Source organism: Desmodus rotundus, chromosome 6 (genome assembly GCF_022682495.2).
Source record: "Desmodus rotundus isolate HL8 chromosome 6, HLdesRot8A.1, whole genome shotgun sequence".
Taxonomy (NCBI): domain Eukaryota; kingdom Metazoa; phylum Chordata; class Mammalia; order Chiroptera; family Phyllostomidae; genus Desmodus; species Desmodus rotundus.
Genome location: NC_071392.1, coordinates 63,981,563 through 64,002,072, shown reverse-complemented (window position 1 = coordinate 64,002,072; position 20,510 = coordinate 63,981,563). Strand labels below are relative to the sequence as shown.

The 20,510-nt window shown below is 37.9% G+C and overlaps 1 protein-coding gene and 1 pseudogene across 3 annotated transcripts in view; both read right to left on the bottom strand.

The window, feature by feature from the left end:
- Window positions 1-2,487: 2,487 nt before the first annotated feature.
- Window positions 2,488-3,343, bottom strand: LOC112300498 (aldo-keto reductase family 1 member A1 pseudogene; annotated as a pseudogene).
- Window positions 3,344-17,236: 13,893 nt separating this feature from the next.
- Window positions 17,237-20,510, bottom strand: part of MET (MET proto-oncogene, receptor tyrosine kinase) — a 147,240-nt gene continuing 143,966 nt past the window's right edge. For all 3 annotated transcript variants that reach the window (XM_024555773.3, XM_045191474.2, XM_045191475.2), the window contains 2 exons: window positions 19,537-19,673; window positions 17,237-19,428 (listed from right to left, as the gene is read on the bottom strand). In XM_024555773.3, coding sequence (XP_024411541.1) covers window positions 19,218-19,428; window positions 19,537-19,673 — 348 coding nt within the window. In that variant the 3' untranslated portion in view covers window positions 17,237-19,217. The remainder of the gene's footprint in view (window positions 19,429-19,536; window positions 19,674-20,510) is intronic.

Below are 20,510 nucleotides of genomic sequence, written 5' to 3'. Positions count from 1 at the left end.
AATTATTGATAGATATGTTTATTGGTAGGTATGTATTTATAGATATGCTGATAGATATGTATTTTATAATTCATATTTTGAATTTTTTTTCTTCTTTTTAAGGAAGACCCTTTAACTTTTCTTTTAATACTTGTTTGGTGGTGATGAACTTCTTTAGCTTTTTCTTCCCTGGGAGGCTTTTCATCCGTCCTTCGATTGTAAATGCTAGCCTTGCTGGGTAGAGAGTAATGTAGGTTATAGATCCTTTCTTTTCATTACTTTGAATATTTCATGCCAAACCCTTCAGGCCTGCAAAGTTTCGCCTGAGAAATTAGCTAACAGTCTTATGGGAGCTCTCTTGTAGGTAACCAGCTGCTTTTCTCTGCCTGCTTTTAAGATTATCTTTGACTTTAACTTTTGGTATTTTAATTATGATGTCTTTTGGTATGGGCCTCTTTGCTCTTTGTACTTCCTCGACTTGTATGTGTATTTCCTTTTCCAGGTTAAAGAAGTTTTTTATCATTATTTCTTCAAATAAGTTTTCACCTCCTTGGTCTCTCACTTCTCTTTATAGTACCCCTATGAAATGAACATTTTTAGACTTAATGTTGTCTCAGAAGTCCCTTAAACTATCCTCACTTTTTGGATTCTTTTTTCTTTTGTTGTTCTGATTGGATGTTTTCTGTTACTTTGTCTTCCAATTTGCTGATTTGATCCTCTGCTTCATCTGCTCTAATGTTGATTCCCTCTAATGTATTCTTTGTTTTTAACAAGGAAAAGGTAAAATTAATTACTTTTTTACTTTTGAATATTTTTATTGCTGTTCAAGTACAGTTGTCTCCATTCTCCCCCCACCATTCCCCCCACCCCAGCCATCCCTACTTCCCACCCTTGATCCTACCCCCATTTGTTTTTGTCCATTTGTCCTTTACAGATGTTCCTGAAAACCCTCCCCCCCATAATCCCCTCCCACCTCTTAGTCATTTTATTCTTCATTTCTTACTGGTTCTTTTTTATGTTTTCTATCTCTTTGTTAGGAAACTGAGATCATTAAGCATTGTTATAGCCACTGTTTTGAACTCTGGGAGATTGCTCGCCTCCATTTTGTTTAGTTCTTTTTCTGGAGTTTCATCCTGTTTTTCATTTGGGACATGTTTCTTTGTCTCATTTTGGAGACAAAGTCCCTATGTTTATTTCTATGTATTAGGTAGTTCTTTTACATCTCCTAGTCTTGGCAAGGTAGCATTAGGTAGTAGGTATCCTGTGGGCTGAGTAATGTAGTCTAGTTTCCCTGTTTACCAGACCTGAGTGCTTCAGGTATGTCCCTCGTGTGGACTGTGTGTTCCCTCTTGTAGCTTAGCCTTGATTGTGGTTGGCACATCAATTGGAGGGAATTGGCCCTCAGGCTGATTGGCTATGAGGACTGGCCATGACTACAGTAGAAAAACTGTTGTGAAGGGGCTGACCCTACAAAGCAGGATAACTTTAGCAGGGCTCAGAGCCTGCTGAGTCTACCCTTAGTATGTGGTTTGTAGACGTGTTTAGGTGGTACTCTGGTGTGGTCTGAAGCTGGACACTGGGTGTGTTGATTCTGAGGCCTCTTGGAAGGAGCTCTTATGCAAGCCAAGGTCAGCCCTGACTTTGCTTTGTCCTGGGGCCATCTGGTAGGAGCTAGAAAGTGATATGTAGATGGTTGCCACTTTTGCTGGCCTCGGAGAGGCTAAATTGTGAACTGAGGCTGGCTGTCACTATTACTGCACTTGGGGCTACTTAGTAGGAGGTATGAGGCATGCTGACGCCTGGTGCTACATGTTTGAGGTTTATAGACTTTTGAGAGATTTTAGAAAACTCTGAAGTATGAACCAAGGCAGGCTGTTTGCATGGAAAAGCCAATGGAAATGGCTTGAGTGTGCCTGAAAATTGGGTAGGGTAGGGTCATAGGGAATCACAAGGGCAGGACAAGTAGTGTTAGCTAGGCTGATGAAGACTCAGATATGGCACCTACCTGCATCTGTAGGGGAAAGGCTCAGCAAAGGAACAATGGCCTCTGCCAGCACTTTGTCTTGGAGAAAGCTGCCCTTCCAAATCTCCCTGAAACCAGACAATTCAGTTCTTCTCTGTATATCTCTCACACTTTTCACTTTCTGACTTGTTACTCCAGTGCTGCAGCTCAGAGAACAGGAGTCTAGCAGAAAGTAAGCCTATGTGTGGGTTCTTGAAGAGGAACACCCAGGACTCTAGAAGCCCTCTGTCTCACTCTGCTATAACCCATGCTGGGTTCACAGCCAGAAGTTATCAGGACTTCTTTTCCTGGCACTGGAACCTTGGGCTGGGGTGCCTGGTGTAGAGCTGGAACCTCTTACTCTTGGTGGGACCTCCACAGCTGAGATACTTCTCCTGAGTTTTAAATGCTACATATGGGTATGGGACCAGGTGGTCAGCCTCTCTGCCCTTCCTACCAGTCTCAATGTGGCTCCTTCTGTATATCCATAATTATAGGAGTTCTTTTCAGCTAGACTTTAGGCTGTTCTCAATAATGGTGAAGTTAAAAATATGGATGTTCTGAATGATAGGGGAAGGTGTGACACTCTTGGGGATGGAGATCACTTTCTGCTGGACCTGCCACCTGAGTAAGATCTGGGCTGCAGACCAGCCATACTTTTCAGGCAGTGCCAGGACCACTGGTTCCTCAAGCAGAATGGCTCATTAGGATCATGCCAAGCACGACCAGAGGAGTCCAGAGGGCTGGAAGCAGTCACCTTCAGGCCGTGTGCTTGGCAGTGGGCAATCAGCTTGTTCTGAGCAAGATAGGGGTGGCATTCCACTTTCTGGACAGCTGGGCGCACAGAGGCCACACTGAGCAGATCGTCAATCTGCTGACTGCTGAAGCTGGACAATCCCAGTGCCTGCACCAGCCCATTAGCCACCAGAGCCTCCAGAGCCTTTCACATTTCCTTGTAGTCAATGGTTCCATAGTGGATAGTCCCATCAGCATTCTTAGGAAAAGGGTCATCTTCTCACTCAAAGGCATCAGGTACAGGTCCAAATACTCCAGTTGGAGGTCAGCCAGCATCTTCCAGAGGTCAGGCTCCACATCTTCACAGTGGTTCTCAGTATTCCATAGCCCGGAAGTCACAAACAGTTCCTCCTGAGGCACCGCCTTGCCAGGTCCAGTGTTCTCCTTCAGAGCCTCCCCAATGTCAGTCTCACTGCAGCAGACAGCAGAGCAGTCAATGTAGTGGTAGCGTATACTCAGGGCATACTTAATAGCTGCTTTTACTGGGCCAGGATTGCTCTTCTAGGTGCCCAGTCCAATCAGGTGCATCTTCTGACCAATGTGTGGGAGGACACAGGAAACTGCCATTGCTTCATTCTTTCTCACTGGGGTTCATTCAGTCTTCCCTTCTCAGAGGAGGGTTCTATAGTTGCTGGCTGGATGCAGGGAACTCTGCACAAGTACTGAGCGTAAAACCCAATGAACATAGCTCATGTACAGGAACATAGTGCTGCCAAAATAAAGGTGGTATAATTTTGGCTCAGTTCTGAGCTGTGTTAGTGATCCAAAGAGCTGGAAATGGTGGGTTACATGGGAAGTTGGCCTCCAATTTTCCCTTTTAAAATGAAAGAAGACAAGTTTAGATATAAGTTGTGTTAATTTAGTAATGTAAGCTTCAGAATAATTAGAAAAAACCAGATATCTTTAGGAGACAGGAGACTTGTCATTTGACATTACTAGTTGTGGTATATTATGACTTATTAGTGTATGATCTTTGCTTGCTTACTACATTCAGTTGGGGCCTATAAAAATTGAGATAAAAGGACTAGTAATTTTTTATTACTTAGAATATACAGTGGTTCACTTCTTTTCTTTAGAATAAGAGATTAATTATATTTGGATGGCAGGAGTGATTGAAAGGGGAGAGGTTAAAAAAGATGGAAGAAATTAGCTAAAAATTGTTGAGTATCTTTAACCAGCTAGTAGAAAACCATACATAATTTTATTTAATCTTTCCAGATGATAATTTTGCATTTTATGTTGATATAAGGAAGGTCCTACTCAATCTAACCTCCCTGACCACTAAGCAATGTAGGGCCCTGAGGTCCTACTATCCCTGGTCCTTTCTATCTTCCATCCATAGGTGATCTCACCTGGTTCCATGGCTTTTACCACAAAATGCTGATGGTTTTGCTCCTCTAAGCTCCTGACTTATATATTTAAAGGGCTACTTGGCATTTCCACTTTCTGGCTAAAAGACACTTAAAATTGTAATATAGAACCCATAATCTGACCTGTGACTCCCCCAGTAAGTGGTGATACCAGTCCAGCCAGTTGCTTAAGCCCAAAATCTAGGAGTCATGTTTGATCATTCCCTTATCCTCCTCACACACATAGAAGTCATCAGCACATTCCATTAATTTTATCTTCAAAGTGCATCTCAAAATGTCCACTTATCTCTACCTCCACTGCCTCTGTCCTACCTCAAGTCCACACTGATCTCATGCCTGGAGTTATTCAGTAGCCTCCTTGCTTCTTCCCTTGCATTGCTACAATCTATTTTCACGGAGCAGCTCCACACTTCACAATGCTGGTTCATTCACATCTTCAGGTCTCCTAGCAAGGTCTTTCCTGATCACCCTCTGTCAAATAGCCATTTAAATCTTTATCCTATTTATTCCTTTCACAGTACTTTTAACAATTTGAAATTAACTTTTGTGTATTTATTGCTTCTGTGTGTCTGTCTACACATCTATCTATTATTTATCTACCTACCATCGATCATCTATTTAACAATTATCTACCTTTCTTTCTCACTTTGTAATATGTGCCCTGGGGGGCAAGTGTCTTGTCTAGTATATTCCAATCATATCATCCTTTTTTTGAACAGTGCTTGTCATGTGGAAGATGATCAATAACATTTTAAAATTGAATAAATGAACAACTGCATTTATCCACAGTCAAATGGTGAGGATATGGCAGAGTTGGGATGGGAACCTGGCTCTTTGTTGCTTTTCACCCTTAATTTTTCATTACAAGAGCTTCCTTCCAGTCAACCAGGACTCAGAATTCTCTGCTATTAAAACAAGGGCTATTTTAGCTAAATATATTGAAGAATTGCAGTAATTATGTGGTTAATTTGTGTTTCCTCTAAATTATTTTACCTCGACTCCACAGATGCTTCAGTAAATCACACATTTTAAAATTTGAATTAAATGATTGCCTCACTCTCGTTTTTCTTTGCTATCATGTATTATTCTATGAATGAAGAACCATTTCCTTTTAAAAATAATGTTGTCCATATCCTAATGAACTAGTTAATTTTTTTCCACTATTTTCTTTTGGCTTTGTAGATATGACCTAATAGTCACTGCAATAGTGCTGTTGTTTTAAAGGGTAGAGACCTTTTTTCTTATAAAAAATTGAATGTGAAAAAAAAAAACACCCCACCTCATGCAGTGTGAGAATGCCTGTTTTCCTTGGTCATATTTCATTTCCTCAGCAAGACTATTTTCTTCTGCTTTCCATTGTCAGCAGACAAAAAAAGAGACACAATTAAATCAAGGAAACCTGGCAGGGCTGATTTTGGAAAATGAAGTGAATTCAGTCTCTGATTTGAACAAAGAGTAATTTATTATGTTGGAAAAACACAGTCCTGATGAGATTCAAACTCAACATTGTCTTGTGTTAGCTCAGGACACCATTTCAGATCTACATTGTGTTTGTCTTTGAGAAGGAGCAGTGATTTCACCCCCAAACTTTGAACTCCAAAGAGGACATGGAGTTTTTTAAGGGTCAGCTAGCAATGAGCACCCAGAATTCCTGAGTTGAGGCCCAGGGCCAGATTCAGGGCTTTCTGCCCTGAGCTCATTGATTCTAAGTGCAGATTTTTGTAAACAACTCCAGCAACTATGTTAGAGCAAATGGAGTGCTGGGGTTGGTGAGAGGGAATTTTATGAATCAGATGAGGTCTAACAAGACTTTTGAAATAAAAAATATATTTTGCTGAATCTAGTAACTATACTAGTACCTTATATTTGTATAAAACATTGTTATATCATTTAAGATTTACAGCTAGCACTGTGAGTATAATTATCTTCATTCTTTATAGGTAAGAAAATAACAAAGTACAACTTAAAACAATTAAGTGGCATTGAAGATCACACAGACAGTAAAGTCAGACCAGAGTAAGGACCCCTTTCTAATATCGGGCTGGTACTACTAAAATGAATGAAAAAAATGAGTCTTTTTCATGACTTTTACCTTCACACATTTCTGGTTTGTGCCAAACTTTGGACCTTTTTTGGTGACAATTTTATTTTAGAGTCTTCCACATTGAGTCTTTTTGTGCAGCAAGACAAGCTGTAAGTGATAGTAATAATAATAATAAAGTACAAATCAATGTCTCCAGAAATAATTACTGCCCTTGTTGAGAGTTTTCTACACATTATTTTGTTGAATTCTTGCACAATCTTATTAGAAAGCTGCGATTTGTATTTCCATTTTACAGACGTAGAAACTGAGGCTTAGGCTGGGTAAGCACCTAGTTCAAAGTCACTACTGGCAAGTGGTGGAAATGATTCAAACTTAGAGTGTCTGATTCCAAAGTGTGTCCACTGAACTTCTATGCTATAGCACTTCTATCCAGAATGAGGGTAAGGGGTAGGCCTGCCAGGTCACTGGATGCTGAATTATGACTGAACTATGTAAGTAATATGATGTCAGGCCATTTTGAATTCCACATGTGGCTCCTTATGTAATGGACAAAAATTAGGTTGGGTTTGCTCTTGCCAAAAGGACTGTTGGAGTAAGGAAAGTAATTTCCTTCTTTGTGAATCGTGCTTGCTACAAACAGGTGCAGTTTGTGAGTTAAAAGTCATCAGTAAAATGAAATTCTGAAACAAAACCTCATATAATGCTGCTTATCAGACATGGGTGATTTCTTTTTATTACCTAAGTTTGAAACCCTTTATAACCTATAAGCAGTCTGGTTCAGAATATTACAAAAGAGAGCTAAGTTTTAGAAAATTGTAATATTTTACTGATTTATATTTTAGTACATTGATTCTGCTTTGTTAAATGGAAATAAATACGTAAATCTGTTCTTTATTTTTTGTTAAAAAATCACTGTGCTCGCCTATTAAATAAAATTATAAAATTCGAGAAAATATTTAAAGATTATCAGTTTGAAGGTATATCAAATTATAAACCAGCTTGGGTGGTGTTGGTGGTGGTAGTCCAAATAGCTTGGACTAGTCTTGTTATACAGGGTGCGTGTGTGTGTGTATTAAACCCTGTATATACAAAAGGGGCTTATTTTTGGTGGAAGTTTGTTTATTTATTTATTGCTGGAAGTTTAAAGTCACAGAGCTAGAGAAATGCCATATAATTGGGCAGATTATGCTGACCAACAGTTTGGTCAATATGATGGAGATTTTTGAAAGATTTCTTAAAAGTGTCTGATGCAAGGACTGATGCAAGGTGGAAGCTTCTGGAACAATATACAAAGTGTTAACATTGATTATCCTTAGCGAGTGAGGAGACTGTGGGAGAATGGTCAGAGGATATTTCCTGTTCAATTTAAACTTCGTCTAATTAAAAAAAATTCTATAAGGGCATATTCTATAATAAAAATAAAACAAAGTAAGACAACATAAAGAACTAATGCAGGGAACATCTAGAAATGGGCATAGGTTTTCAAGTAGGAGGATGGCATAATCAAATATATTATTTAATTTTGCAGCTTTTATTATTTTATCTTATTATTAATTACTTTCTTTTTTGTTATTGGGAAGTATTGCTTTTGTTTCTTTTTAATTGAATTTCTTAGGGTGACATTGGTTAATAAAATTATATAGGTTTCAGGTGTACAATTCTATAATACATCATCTGTATATTGTATTGTGTTCACCATCCCAAGTCTCCTTCCATCACCATTTATCCCCCTTAGAGCAGTTAGTTTTAGAATTATAAGGAAAAGTCAATATGGAGAGAGCAGAATCAGGAGGTCAGTTGTTAGTGTAAAGATGTTGTGTAATGACTTCTAAACCAGGTATAATTTGGAGTGAATATTCTAAAGCCCAGGTGGAGGAGCCACATTTTGTTACTTAAAATGATTGAAAGCAATCATAATTTAAATTTGATATACCTGCACTAGAAGGAGTTACATTTTAAAAATCCTCACTTGAGGATGTGTTTATTGATTTTAGAGAGAGAGGAAGGGGGAGGTGGTGGACAGAGGAAGAAAGAGAAACATCGATGAGTTGTGCCCTCTCCCCTGTGTGTGCCATCTGGGGATCGATTCACAACCTAGACATGTGCTCTGATCAGAGATCAAAACTGAAACCTTTTTGGTGTATGGGACAATGCTCCAGCCAACTGAACCTCCTGACCGGGGCAGGAATTACATTTTTATTAACAGCTTAAATCCATCAAACAATTTATAAGTAAGCTCTGGGTAGGTAGCTCAGTTTGGTACAGCATCATCCAGATATGCCAGGGTTGCAGGTTCAATCCCTGGACAAGGCACATACAAGAATGAATCAAGGAACAATAAATTACATAGAAGAAAACATAGGTACTAAACTTATGAACCTTGGTCGTGGAGAACGTTTTATGAATTTGACTCCAAAGTCAAGGGAAGTAAAGGCAAAAATAAATGAATGGGACTATATTAAACTAAAAAGCTTCTGCACAGCATAAGAAACTGACAACAAGAGGCAACTCACCAAATGGGAGATGATATTTGAAAACAACAGCTCCAACAAAGGTTTAATATTCAAAATATATAAAGAATGAATAAACTGAATGCCAAATGAACAATATAATTGAAAATGGGCAGAGGGCCTGAATAGACACATCTCCTAAGAAGACATACAAATAAATGGTGAACAGATACATGAAAAGATGTTCAACCTCATTAGCTATTAGGGAGGTGCAAATCAAAACTACTGTGAGATACCACCTCGTACCTGTTAGAATGGCTACTTTCAAGAAGACAAGTGAAAGCAAGTGTTGTAGAGGTTGTGAAGAAAAGGAAACCCTTATTCACTGCTGGTGGGAATACAGACTGGTACAATCACTATGAAAAACAGTCTAGCAGTTCCTAAAAAAATTAAAAATATAGTTACAATACGATCCAGCAGTCTGTCTTCTGGGTATCTAACCAAAACACTCAAAAACAAGTATTCACAAAGGTATATGCACCCCTATGTTCACTGTAGCGTTATTCACAGTGGCAAGACATAGAGACAATCAAAGTGTCCTACGATCCAGGACTGGATAAAGAAGATATGGTACATATACGCAATGAAATACTACTCAGCCATAAGAAGAGACAAAATACTGCCATTTGCAACAGCATGGGTGTACCTTTAGAACACTATGCTAAGTGAAATAAGTCAGTCAGAAAAAGTTAAGAACCATATGATTTCACTCATATGTGGGATATAAAACTGAAACTCGTAAACACAGAAAGCAATGTGGTGGTTGCCAGAGGGAAAGGGGTGGGGGTTGAAGGATTGAGGAGAGCATAATATATGGACATGGAAGAAGGTTTGACTTTAGGTGGTGGGCATACAGTGCAACATACAAATCCAGTATCATAGAAATGTACACTTGAAACCTACATGATCTTATTAACCAATGTCGCCCCAATAAATTTAATAAAAAATCTGAAAATTATTAAAAAAATCAATCACTTCTGGCCAAGATGGAGGTGTAGGTAAATGCACTGTGCCTCCTCACACAACCAAAAGATGGGCAACAACAAATTTAAAAACTAAAAACAACCAGAACTGAAACAAAATTGAACTGTATGGAAGTCTGACAGCCAAGGAGTTAAAGAAGAAACATTTATCCAGACTAGTAGGAGGGGCGGAGACAGGAAGCTGGAGTGGAGAGGACTCACAGGGAGGCGGCAGCTAGAAATTAGGCAGTGTCACATTTGTGTGTGGATATATCAGGAGGAACAACTGGGGAGTGAGACAGACTGCGCAACCCAGGGTTACAACTTGGAGTAATAAAAGCCTCAGAACCTCTGACTGAAAAAACCTGTGGGGGTTGTGGTGGTGGGAGAAACTCCCAGCCTCACAGGAGGGTTCACTGGAGAGACCCATAGGGTCCCAGAACATACACAAAACCACCAACCTGGGAAGCAGCACCAGAAGGGCCCAATTTGCTTGTGAGTAGTGGGGAAAGTGACCGAAAGCCAGCAGAGAGCTGAGCAAGAGGCATTGTTTCCTCTTGGACCCCTCCCCCAAATACAGTGCCACAGTGCAGTGATGTGGTTGCCCCACACTGGCAAATACCTAAAGCTCCACCCCTTACCACATAACAGGCCTACCAAGACAAAAAAAATATGGCCCAAATGAAAGAACAGATCAAAACTCCAGAAAAAATACAGCTGAGCGATGAAGAGATAGCCAACCCCGCAGGTGCAGAGTTCAAAACAATGATAATCAGGATGCTCACAGAAAGGGTTGAGTATGGTCTCAAAATAGAGGACAAAGTGAAGACTATGAAAAGTGAAATAAAGAAAAATGTACAGGGAACCAACAGTGAAGGGAAGGAAACAGGGACTCAATGATTTGGAGCAAAAGGAAGAAATAAACATTCAGCCAGAACAGAATGAATAAACAAGAATTCCAAAAAATGAGGAAATCCTTAGGAATATCTGAGACAACTTTAAACGTTCCAACATCTGATTCATAAGGGTGCCAGAAGGAGAAGAGGAAGAGCAAGAAATTGAAAATTTATTTGAAAATATAATGGAGTACTTCCCCAATCTGGCAAAGGAAATAGACTTCCAGGAAGCCCAGGAAGCTCAGAGAGTCCCAAAGAAGTTAGACCCAAGGAAGGACACACCAAGGCATATCATAATTACATTGCCCAAGATTAAAGATAAGGAGAGAATCTTAAAAGCAGCAAGGGAAAAGGAGAAAGTTACCTACAAAGGAGTTCCCATAAGGCTATCAGCTGATTTCTCAAAAGAAACTTTGCAGGCAAGAAGGGGCTGGAAAGAAGTATTCCAAGTCATGAAAGGCAAGGACAAACATCCAAGATTACTCTATCCAGCAAAGCTGTCATTTAGAATGGAAGGGCAGACAAAGTGCTTCCCAGATAAGGTCAAGTTAAAGGAGTTCATCATCACCAAGCCCTTATTATATGAAATGTTAAAGGGATTTATTTAAGAAAAAGAAGATGATCAAAAATACAAACAGTAAAATGAAAACAAACTCACACCTATCAATAACTGAACCTAAAACAAAAAAAAAAAAAACGAACTAAGCAAACAACTAGAACAGGAACAGAATCACAGAAATAGAGATCACATGGAGGGTTATCATTGGGGAGGGGAAGGGAACAATGGGGGAAAAGGCATAGGGAATACATATAATAAATGGGAGGTACAAAATAGATAGGGGTAGTTGAAGAATAGTATAGGAAATGTAGAAGCCAAAGAACTTATATGTACAACCCATGGACATGAACTAAGGGTGGGGGATGTGGCAGGGAGGGAGTGTGCAGGATGGAGGGGAATAAAGGGGGGGGGAATAGGACAACTGTAATGGCCTAATCAATAAATTAAAAAATAAAAATAAAAAATTCAATCACAAACAATCAATGAATGTGTCAATATGTGGGACAAAAAATCAATGTTTCTCCTTTCCTCTCTGTAGAATCAATAAATAAAAGTTAAAACAATCCTTAAGTAAACATTGTCAGAGTAAAAGTAGGAGGTAGATGTATGAAATAAAAAATGTACAGATCTAACACAGCTTGTAAAAAAAAGAAAAAATGAAGAATATATATTTTTTTCTGAACTACAAATAAATAAAAAAATGAGTAGGACCAGCACATGACACGTTTGCAGCAGCCTTTTTTTCCTTGTGAATCACCCAGATTTGATGGTTGCAGTTCTGATTTTCTTGCTGTCATGTTAAGCTTTCCTTTACTAACAACATTTCATTGAGCAAGACTAATTCCTGAGAGCCCATTAGCTTCCAGACAGACATTAATTCCTGTGACATGTCTTGGGATGAGGTCATTATTATTATCACTATTATTTTTATCAATCAAGTTCATTTTTAGAAAAAAATATCTATGTAGTTTTAACACTGGCTATTTTTTTTTCTGATACATGTTTGTTAGTATCTTTGGGATAGTAATTTCTTGCTTTGCCATGTTTCCATAGACCTTTTGACTGCTACCAAAGCTAAATTTCCTAGGTTTAATTCTCATTGTTAACAAAAAATTAGAGACATCTTTACAAAAGTATCCTGATAGGATATTTTGGTTTCTCTGTAATTTTTTGATTGGGACTTCTGAAATAATCTCTGAAGATCATGTGGCTGATTTCAGAAGTGTGAGTGGGATTTCACAAAGGCTCAGACTTTGTCATTTCTTGTTTGCGATGATTGTTGCTGCTCATGAATATGGTGGTAGTTAGTCGCAGTGCTACAGAAGGAAAGGCCCAGCTTGATTTTAATGGAAAAGCAGATGTCACCAGAACAGAGTGGCAAACGTCAAAGTGAGGGCTTTGGCTTGCGGGGAGCAGTCTGTCCGTTACCACTTCCCAACACTTTTAGAATTAGAGACAGAAAGAAAACTCATAAGACAAATGTGGAAATTATAAACAACCAATAAAGGTAAATAAAATATGGTGCTGAAAAATTCCAGGCTGCCCTATAAAATTAGGAACTGATATTACAGATCCCATAGAGCATAAATGGCCTGGGGAGTCAGTACAGTTCTGACATGTTTGGATGCCAAAGATTTTTAAAGTTGATCTCCTTTGCCCTAGTAAGATTTTATGCATATTTGTCATTCCAGCCCAGGGGTCTAAGGATTAGTGGATGTTTCTGCCAGCTTGAAAATCATGTGGTAAAAAGAATGTATGCATGTGACAGAGAAAAAGTAAATGCATCAAGATAAAGGGCTTCTTTTCAAGAAAAGAATAAAATTATCATGGTAATCTGGGTTCAGTGCTTCAAAATAATGCTAAATTAGTAGTTTCCTTAAGTTAAACATTTCTGTTTATGTACCCTAAATATGGCCATTTTCATCTCAGGGTTGCTTTTTAAATGCTACCTGGTTTTCAGAACACTTAACCTACTCTAAATTGGTGTATATGGGGAACTAGCTGTTCATTAAACAATAATAAAAGATTAGGAGCTATCTGGATACTAATTGTATATGGGGCTAATTAATTGATTCATATCAGTTTTTTTTTTACCTACACATTTTATTGATAAGAAGGAAATATTCATCTGAATAGCTCAGAAGCATGCAATAGAGAACAGGGAGAAGATAGAAGATCCTTCTCTTTCCAGCATTTGTTAAATGTTTGCCTTGAAGCTAACACAGTACTAGTTAGAAAACAAAATGTTTAGTCCTAATAATGATGGGCTTTTCATTACCATAGATATGTTTTTGAAATTTTCCTAGCTATCTGCTCCAGGGTCATGTGGTAAGTCAATAGTAGTTATAAACCTCTCTGCATTGTGATCAATACCTTTCGCTGACGTAATCTAGATCTCTGGTGTAATTTACAACACAGGGCAGTTTGGGCAAGCTCTGTTTTATTACCTTCAATTCCCCTACTGAAATATTTCACTGGTTTATGACTGAAGTTACTTCCAATTTTTGATAGATAGGGAATTGAAATAGTACTGAAGAAAAGTGTCAAGTATGAAGTAAAAGATATTTTATGGAATTAAAAGCAATAAGCATTTCTTCTTTGGGGGGTAGAATGGGGTATACCTATCTCCTGAAATTGTCTAAAGCACCACAAGAGTGAAGAGTGTGTGTCTGTGTAGTGCCTTGTGCATGGATTATAATACTAATGAAGTATTTCTTATCTTCCAAACACACACCATATAATGAAAACAACACTGTACGTAGTCTACTTTCCTGGAATCCGAATAATCATTAACCATCCATTTGAGCAAAACAAAGTCACTAGACATGAACACTGAGGATGGTATCTCCTATCGTTGTGCCTTCATGCAGTTTCCCAGTAATTCAGACATATTTTTTCCATGTCAATTGTACATTCTAGGTCTGAAGGCTAACCAAGAAAAAAGGAAACCAGTCATTGGGGAGGTGATTAAAGAACTAGCAGGAGTACAAAAAAAGAAGAAGAGATGGAGGTGTTCTTCGGGTATCCTGCACCAATAGGAGAGGTGCACAATCTTGTCACCACTCGCATCCCTAACCTGCACTGCCATATCAGTGTGCGAGGATGACGTGCAATCATAGCTCTGCTTCTACTATATAAGGCAGGTATGGGGTGAAGGATAGGGTAAAGATTTAGATTTAAACATCTATAAGGTCCCTTTCAGACTGAATTCCCCTTTCAATCCACCACCAGCTACATTTACATGGGCTTTTATTGTCTTAAGAATGAAGATAATAATAATATCCTAATTACTGAGCAACTATGGTGTGCCAAGTACCCATCCAAACTATTTTTTAGTACTCAAATAACCTTCTTAAGTAGGATTAACCTATCTGACAGGTAGAGAAACGTGGGTTGAGAGAGTTTCAGTATTTTGCCCAAGGTAAGTCAGAGCTTGATCTATTTGCCTAACAGGCTTCACTTCGCTTATGTAAAACTGATGTCTTTTAGTGATCAAAACAGCATGATGTTGGCATAAGAACAGGCACATGGATCAAGGGAACAGAATAGAGAACCCAGGGATAAACCCATGTGTATATATGGTCAATTAATTTACAATGGAGCCAAAAATATACAGCAGGGAAAGGACAGTCTTTTCAATAAAGGGTGTTGGGAAAACTAGACAGTCACATACAAAAGAATGAAACTTGACCACTGTCTTATGCTACACACAAAAATTAAATCAAAGTAGATTAAAGACTTGAATTTAAGACCTGAAACCATAACTCCCAGAAGAAAACATAGGTGGCAAGCTTCTTGACATAGGTCTTGGTAATGATTTTTAGAGTCTGACACTAAAAACAAAGGCAAAAAAAGCAAAAGTAAACAAGTAGGACTACATCAAACTGAAAAGATTCTGCACAGAAAAGGAAACCATCAGCAAAATGAAAAGGCAACCTACTAAATGGGAGAAAATATTTGCAAATCATATATCTCATAAGGGGTTAATCTCCAAAATATATTTAAAAACTTCATAAACTCAATAGCAAAAATTTTAAAAATCTGATTTTAAAATGGGCAGATCTGAATAGACATTTTTTTCAAAAGAAAACACAAATGGTCAATAGGTACATGAAAAGAAGCTCAGCATTACTAAATCATCAGAGAAATACAAACCAAAACCACACTGAGATATCACCTCACAAGTGTTAGAATGACTATTATCAAAAAGACACGAGAGAACAAACGTTGGCAAGAATGTAGAGAATAGGGAAGCCTGTGCACTCTTGGTAGGAATGTAAATTGGTGAAGTCACTATGGAGGTTCCTCCAAAAGTTAAACTAGAACTTCCATATGATTGAGCAATTCTACTTCTGGGTATTTACCCAAAGAAAACAAAAACACTAATTCAAAAAGGTATATGCATGTTCACGGTGGCATTATTTACAATAGACAAGACATGGAAAGAACCTAGGACTGTACTGATGTACAAATGGAAGAAAATGTGACCATATATATGTACATATATAATAAAATATTATTCAGCCATAAAAAGGAAATCTTGCCCCTTCCATTTGTGATAACAAGGATGGAATAAGAGGGTATTATGCTAAATAAAATAAGTCAGACAGAGAAAAGCAAATACTGTGATTTCACGTATATGTAAAAAAAAAAAAAACCCAACCCCAAACCAAGCATGTAAATACATAGAACAGGTTGGTGGTAGCCAGAGACAGGGGATGGGGTGATGGTGAAAGAACAGGATGAAGGGGTCAAAGGTACAAAGCTCCAGTTATAAACTGACGTCTCTTCAAGGTACTTTACAGATCTAAGAAATGTATAGTGTTAGTATTTACTAGTTGTATAATCTTGTCTCTTCCATTGAATTCCTTGGGGTGGGAGGGATTGTTTATTCTTAAATCCTCATTACCCAGCACAGTGCCTGACATATGTATTGAATAGATGCTCAATAAATATTAGTTGAATTAAATGAAATACTAATCAATTTCTTTCATATAATGCTAATTTGCTTCTTGAACTAAACCAGGTAGATTAACAATGGGAGATGTCATTGCCATTCAAATGTTTGATGTACTTGACAAGACTTATATCACTTCCCCATAGGTCTTTAAGGGTACAATCTGCTGTGCAGGTCAGAGAGAGCAAAAATATAATTGATGTTTACCTTGTGAAATACAAAATCCTGTGGTAATTAATAATTTAGAACATCAAATAAACTTTGCAAAGAGTTATGTTTTTATCCCTCTCTCCCTAGAAATATCACCCTCCTCCCCATGTGAGCGTTCACCAAACATCATGGGAGCTACACAGGTAATAACTGTATCTGGTGGTTTAAAGTGATTGAGGATAAGGAAATCCTGCTTCAGTTCATTGAGAATCTATTAAGTGCCAGATAGTAGGGATATAAAGATGACAGGTTCTTACCCTCCAGAGGCCTGGTCTAATTGACCTTATGCAAATATATCTCTTGGCTGGGAGGGAGTTTGGGTATGTACATGTACGAGGATTGACTTCACTCTCTCAGGAAAGCAGCAGCTCCCACTCTATTCATAGGCAACAGTTTAAACTTGGACTTTTTAAAAGAAATCAGATTGCTCCAAAGTGCCACATAATTCTTAGATCAGTACAATATCACCTTTGAATTCTCTTACTATTACAATAATATTCGTTGAAATAATCTGAAGGTAGTTTTCTAGTAATTGGGGGCTCCTGAGCAGTGGGAGCCTGGGTAGTGGATAAGAAGGCCTGTTTACTCCAACTCCCAACTAGGTATCTCTGTGTGAACTGAACTGTGGGTTTGCAGCTCCACTGTCATATCTTCTGGACTAAAAATACACCTTGCTGGAGAAGAGTACCGTGCTACAGTACGAGTCAGGCTCTAGCAGTTGAAAACTTGTCAGAGAAATGCAGGAAATTTAGCAACTCAGGGCAAACTGCCCTTAGAAAGACGGAGACTTCCTGAGATTCAGAGTGAAATTTTGTTTTTTTAGCTGCCCATGCACTAACTCATTTAAGGCTCTCATATGAGGATGATCTTGATGTAGTCAGGTGAAATCAATTGTAGGCTTCCTGCCATTATGCAAATGCTAGGTAATCAAGAATGACTAGCAATAACCAAGTCTCAGTTTACAAGATGATACATCACTTTATTTTTAATTGCATGATTTAATCAGCACAATAACTATTAACATACAAAGTACCATTCAGCTCAACTGCAGGTATAGGCAGTGACAAGTATCTAACCTTAGAAGAATCTCTTACTTCCCCAATCTGTCTAGACACGTTAACCTAAGGACACATTTACAAATAGCAAACACGATTTTCACATTTCTGCTTTCTCAAGGATATACACAGGTATGTGAAGACTTGTTCATGGGTTGTTTCCATTAAGTTCTTTCTGTTTTCATTCTCTTGACATTGGCAGAGATATTTCTGCAGCGCAGATTTATTTTTTGTTATTCACTATTTACAATACTCTGTGAATTAGTATTATCCCTTACACTTCTGAAATAGTAATATTTGAATTGTAATATCTCTGCAGTACACTTCCTTGTGTCTTCTGGTATGTTCTGCTATTATCAAGGAGGTTTTGGTTGTAATCACTCTTTTGCCACAACTCGGTTACTGTGTTTCAGTGTAACACACCCTCTTTACGGCTGGCTGTGTTAACTCTTGGCTCCAAGTCCTGGTGATGCAATGAGGGTGGGGTGCACTGGCAATCAGCACGTTCCCTTGTCATTGTTTATAGCCATTTAAAACCATGCCCTTATTAATCCAAGTCTGACATATCTTTTCTGAAATGTTCACAGTGTAGTATTTTTGTGGCTTAACAAAAGTTTTCTTATATCATTAAAATAAACATTTTTATAAAAATAGAAAATTTAAATGTTTATACAGACAAAACATGTTAGAGTATCCTGTGCCACATGCACTATACAGTAGTAAGCACAAAATCTCACAAAACAAGTCATCACAAAAATCCTACCCAGAGTAACTGTTCATCCAGGTGAAATGGCCAGAACTTTCAATTGCTTTTTTTTTCTAAAATATTTTTTTCTTAATACATAACATGTCCTAATGCAAAAACTGGACTTCCTCAAGTTTTTTATTGTCTCTACATGTTTGTGGAATAGGAAGCTGCCACTTGATAAAGAGGCTAACATTTCCAGTCTATCAATCGTCTCTTTGCCATACATGTGAGCTGGATTGGAACCAATGAACCTTTCAGTTGGTTGTATTTTGCTTTTAAAAACATGCCAAATTACCTTTAAAAACACTAATTATCACAAAGTACTTGTTTATTTTCAGTCAGCATTTACAAAAATACAGACAAAACATCTAAATGTCCACATTCATTATATCAGAACAGTGTCATTTTCAAACAGTTGATTTTTAAATGAGAAATATTTCATTATGACTAAACTATTTTATGAAAACTTTAATGTCATCTATGTACAATACGTAAATATCCCTATTAAATTATAAACACATTTTGTGTCCTGCTGATTTGAAACATTAACTGCATCGCCTACGAATATTTCTCCAATAAAAGGAATGTGTATGCAAAAATTTAGAAGGGAATGTTTACCTAGTAGGCAAATAACAACATCAGTAATAAAATATGTTCATGACCATCTAACACATGAAAGCTTTGAAACACTTTAAATGAGTGACCTGGTCCCAGGGCCGCCTGGACATTACCACTTCTGAATTTTCTGTGATCTAGAAGGCTTCAAAACTCATGGCCTCAGTTCCCCATATGAAATCAGGTGAGATCCTGGTTTTTAAAATTTCAATACAGAATTCAGGTTTTGGCCTGAATACAAAAGGAGCATCATCGAAGCTGCAGGGTTGCCATTGGTCACTGGCCTTTGGGACCAAGCTTCTGGCTCTGATGCTTTGTCAGATGATAATTCCTTAGAATCCAGTCATTTTAAATAACAACATAAGGTCCTATAATAGTGCAATTTTGGCAAAATCAAAATATATTTGGTCGCCTTTCAATGGCCAGGCAGTGAAAAAATATTGGACCTGGTATGGATTGTTGTTTGGACAGTTCTATGACGCTTATCAGAAGGAGACTGATGCTGTGTCCATCCATCATGTGTCTCCCTCGCCATCAACTTTATCTTGTGATGACAACAGAGAAGGGTATGGAGAGACACATTTGACATTCACATAAGTAGCATTCACATGGACGTAGTGCTCCCCAATGAAAGTAGAGAATATCGTTGATATCCTGGAGACCAGTTCTGAAAAGGATGGGCGAAGTTCGGCTTTGGGGTGCCAGCATTTTAGCATCACTTCATATCTGTTTCAGAAAGAAAGAAATGCTGTGAGAGACACTTTGAAGGAAACTGTTTCTGTAAAAGTAAAAAATATAAGAGGTACAGAAGATTCTTTCAGAATTCCTACTTACAAGGGATCTGGGCAGTATTCAGGTTGTAAGAGCCTTCGGCCTTGCAACAAGTAAACTGTTATATCAAAGGTGTTGACATCAGGATAAGGTGGTGCTCCTCTTGTCATCAGCTCCCAGAGGAGCACACCAAAGGACCACTAGTCAAACAATGCAAGGGACAATCCAGTGAGAAGTACGACAGCACAAAGATGAAAGGCAATCAACAGGCCTTGATAATTAAACTTGTCTTAGCATATTCAATACTCGTGCTGTTTGGAGCAAAAATTTCCTAAAAGACATTTAGTAAGCTATACAATTTGTAATTTATTTAAACCAGAATTGTATAACATTTAGATTACAAGTAAAAAGAGTATCTGAAGTACACATGATGATTAAAATTTCATCTGTGGTTAGTGGAGTAGGATTTCTAAGTTCTCTCTTATAGATGTAAAGCGTGAACAGGTGTCTATCCTTCTCTTTCTCAATAGCACCACTACAATTTTAGATTACTAACTAGTAAAAGAAGACAAATAAGCCATCCAGAATTTAAATTTGTGGGATTTCCAAATGAATGTAAGTAGTCAAGAAATGTAACCATATCTAAAAGTTAATGTTAAAAGAGAAGATCTAAGTCAGTATAAGTAAAAATCCATACTAAAAATCAGAAGTAATAAAACTGCTAGGCAACAAGGCTCTCTACTGAAAACTAATTTCAATAAAATATATGTAACTTGAAAATGTTAAATGAGGGGATTAATATAAAACAGCTGTATCAGTACCTTATAAAAAGATCGTAAGGTCACAGAGAAGTTAAGTGACTTGCTAAAAATTCCCCTGTAAGTCTTAATTCACAGTGGGATGAACATCTAAAAGTTCTTGGCTCTTGGATCTTGCTTGGTCTACTGAACTTTACTAAATATGTAATCTCTTGATTCAAAGCACTCCTCTTGGGATACTACATCAAGTCATACATATTATCTTCTCCTGGACGTGTG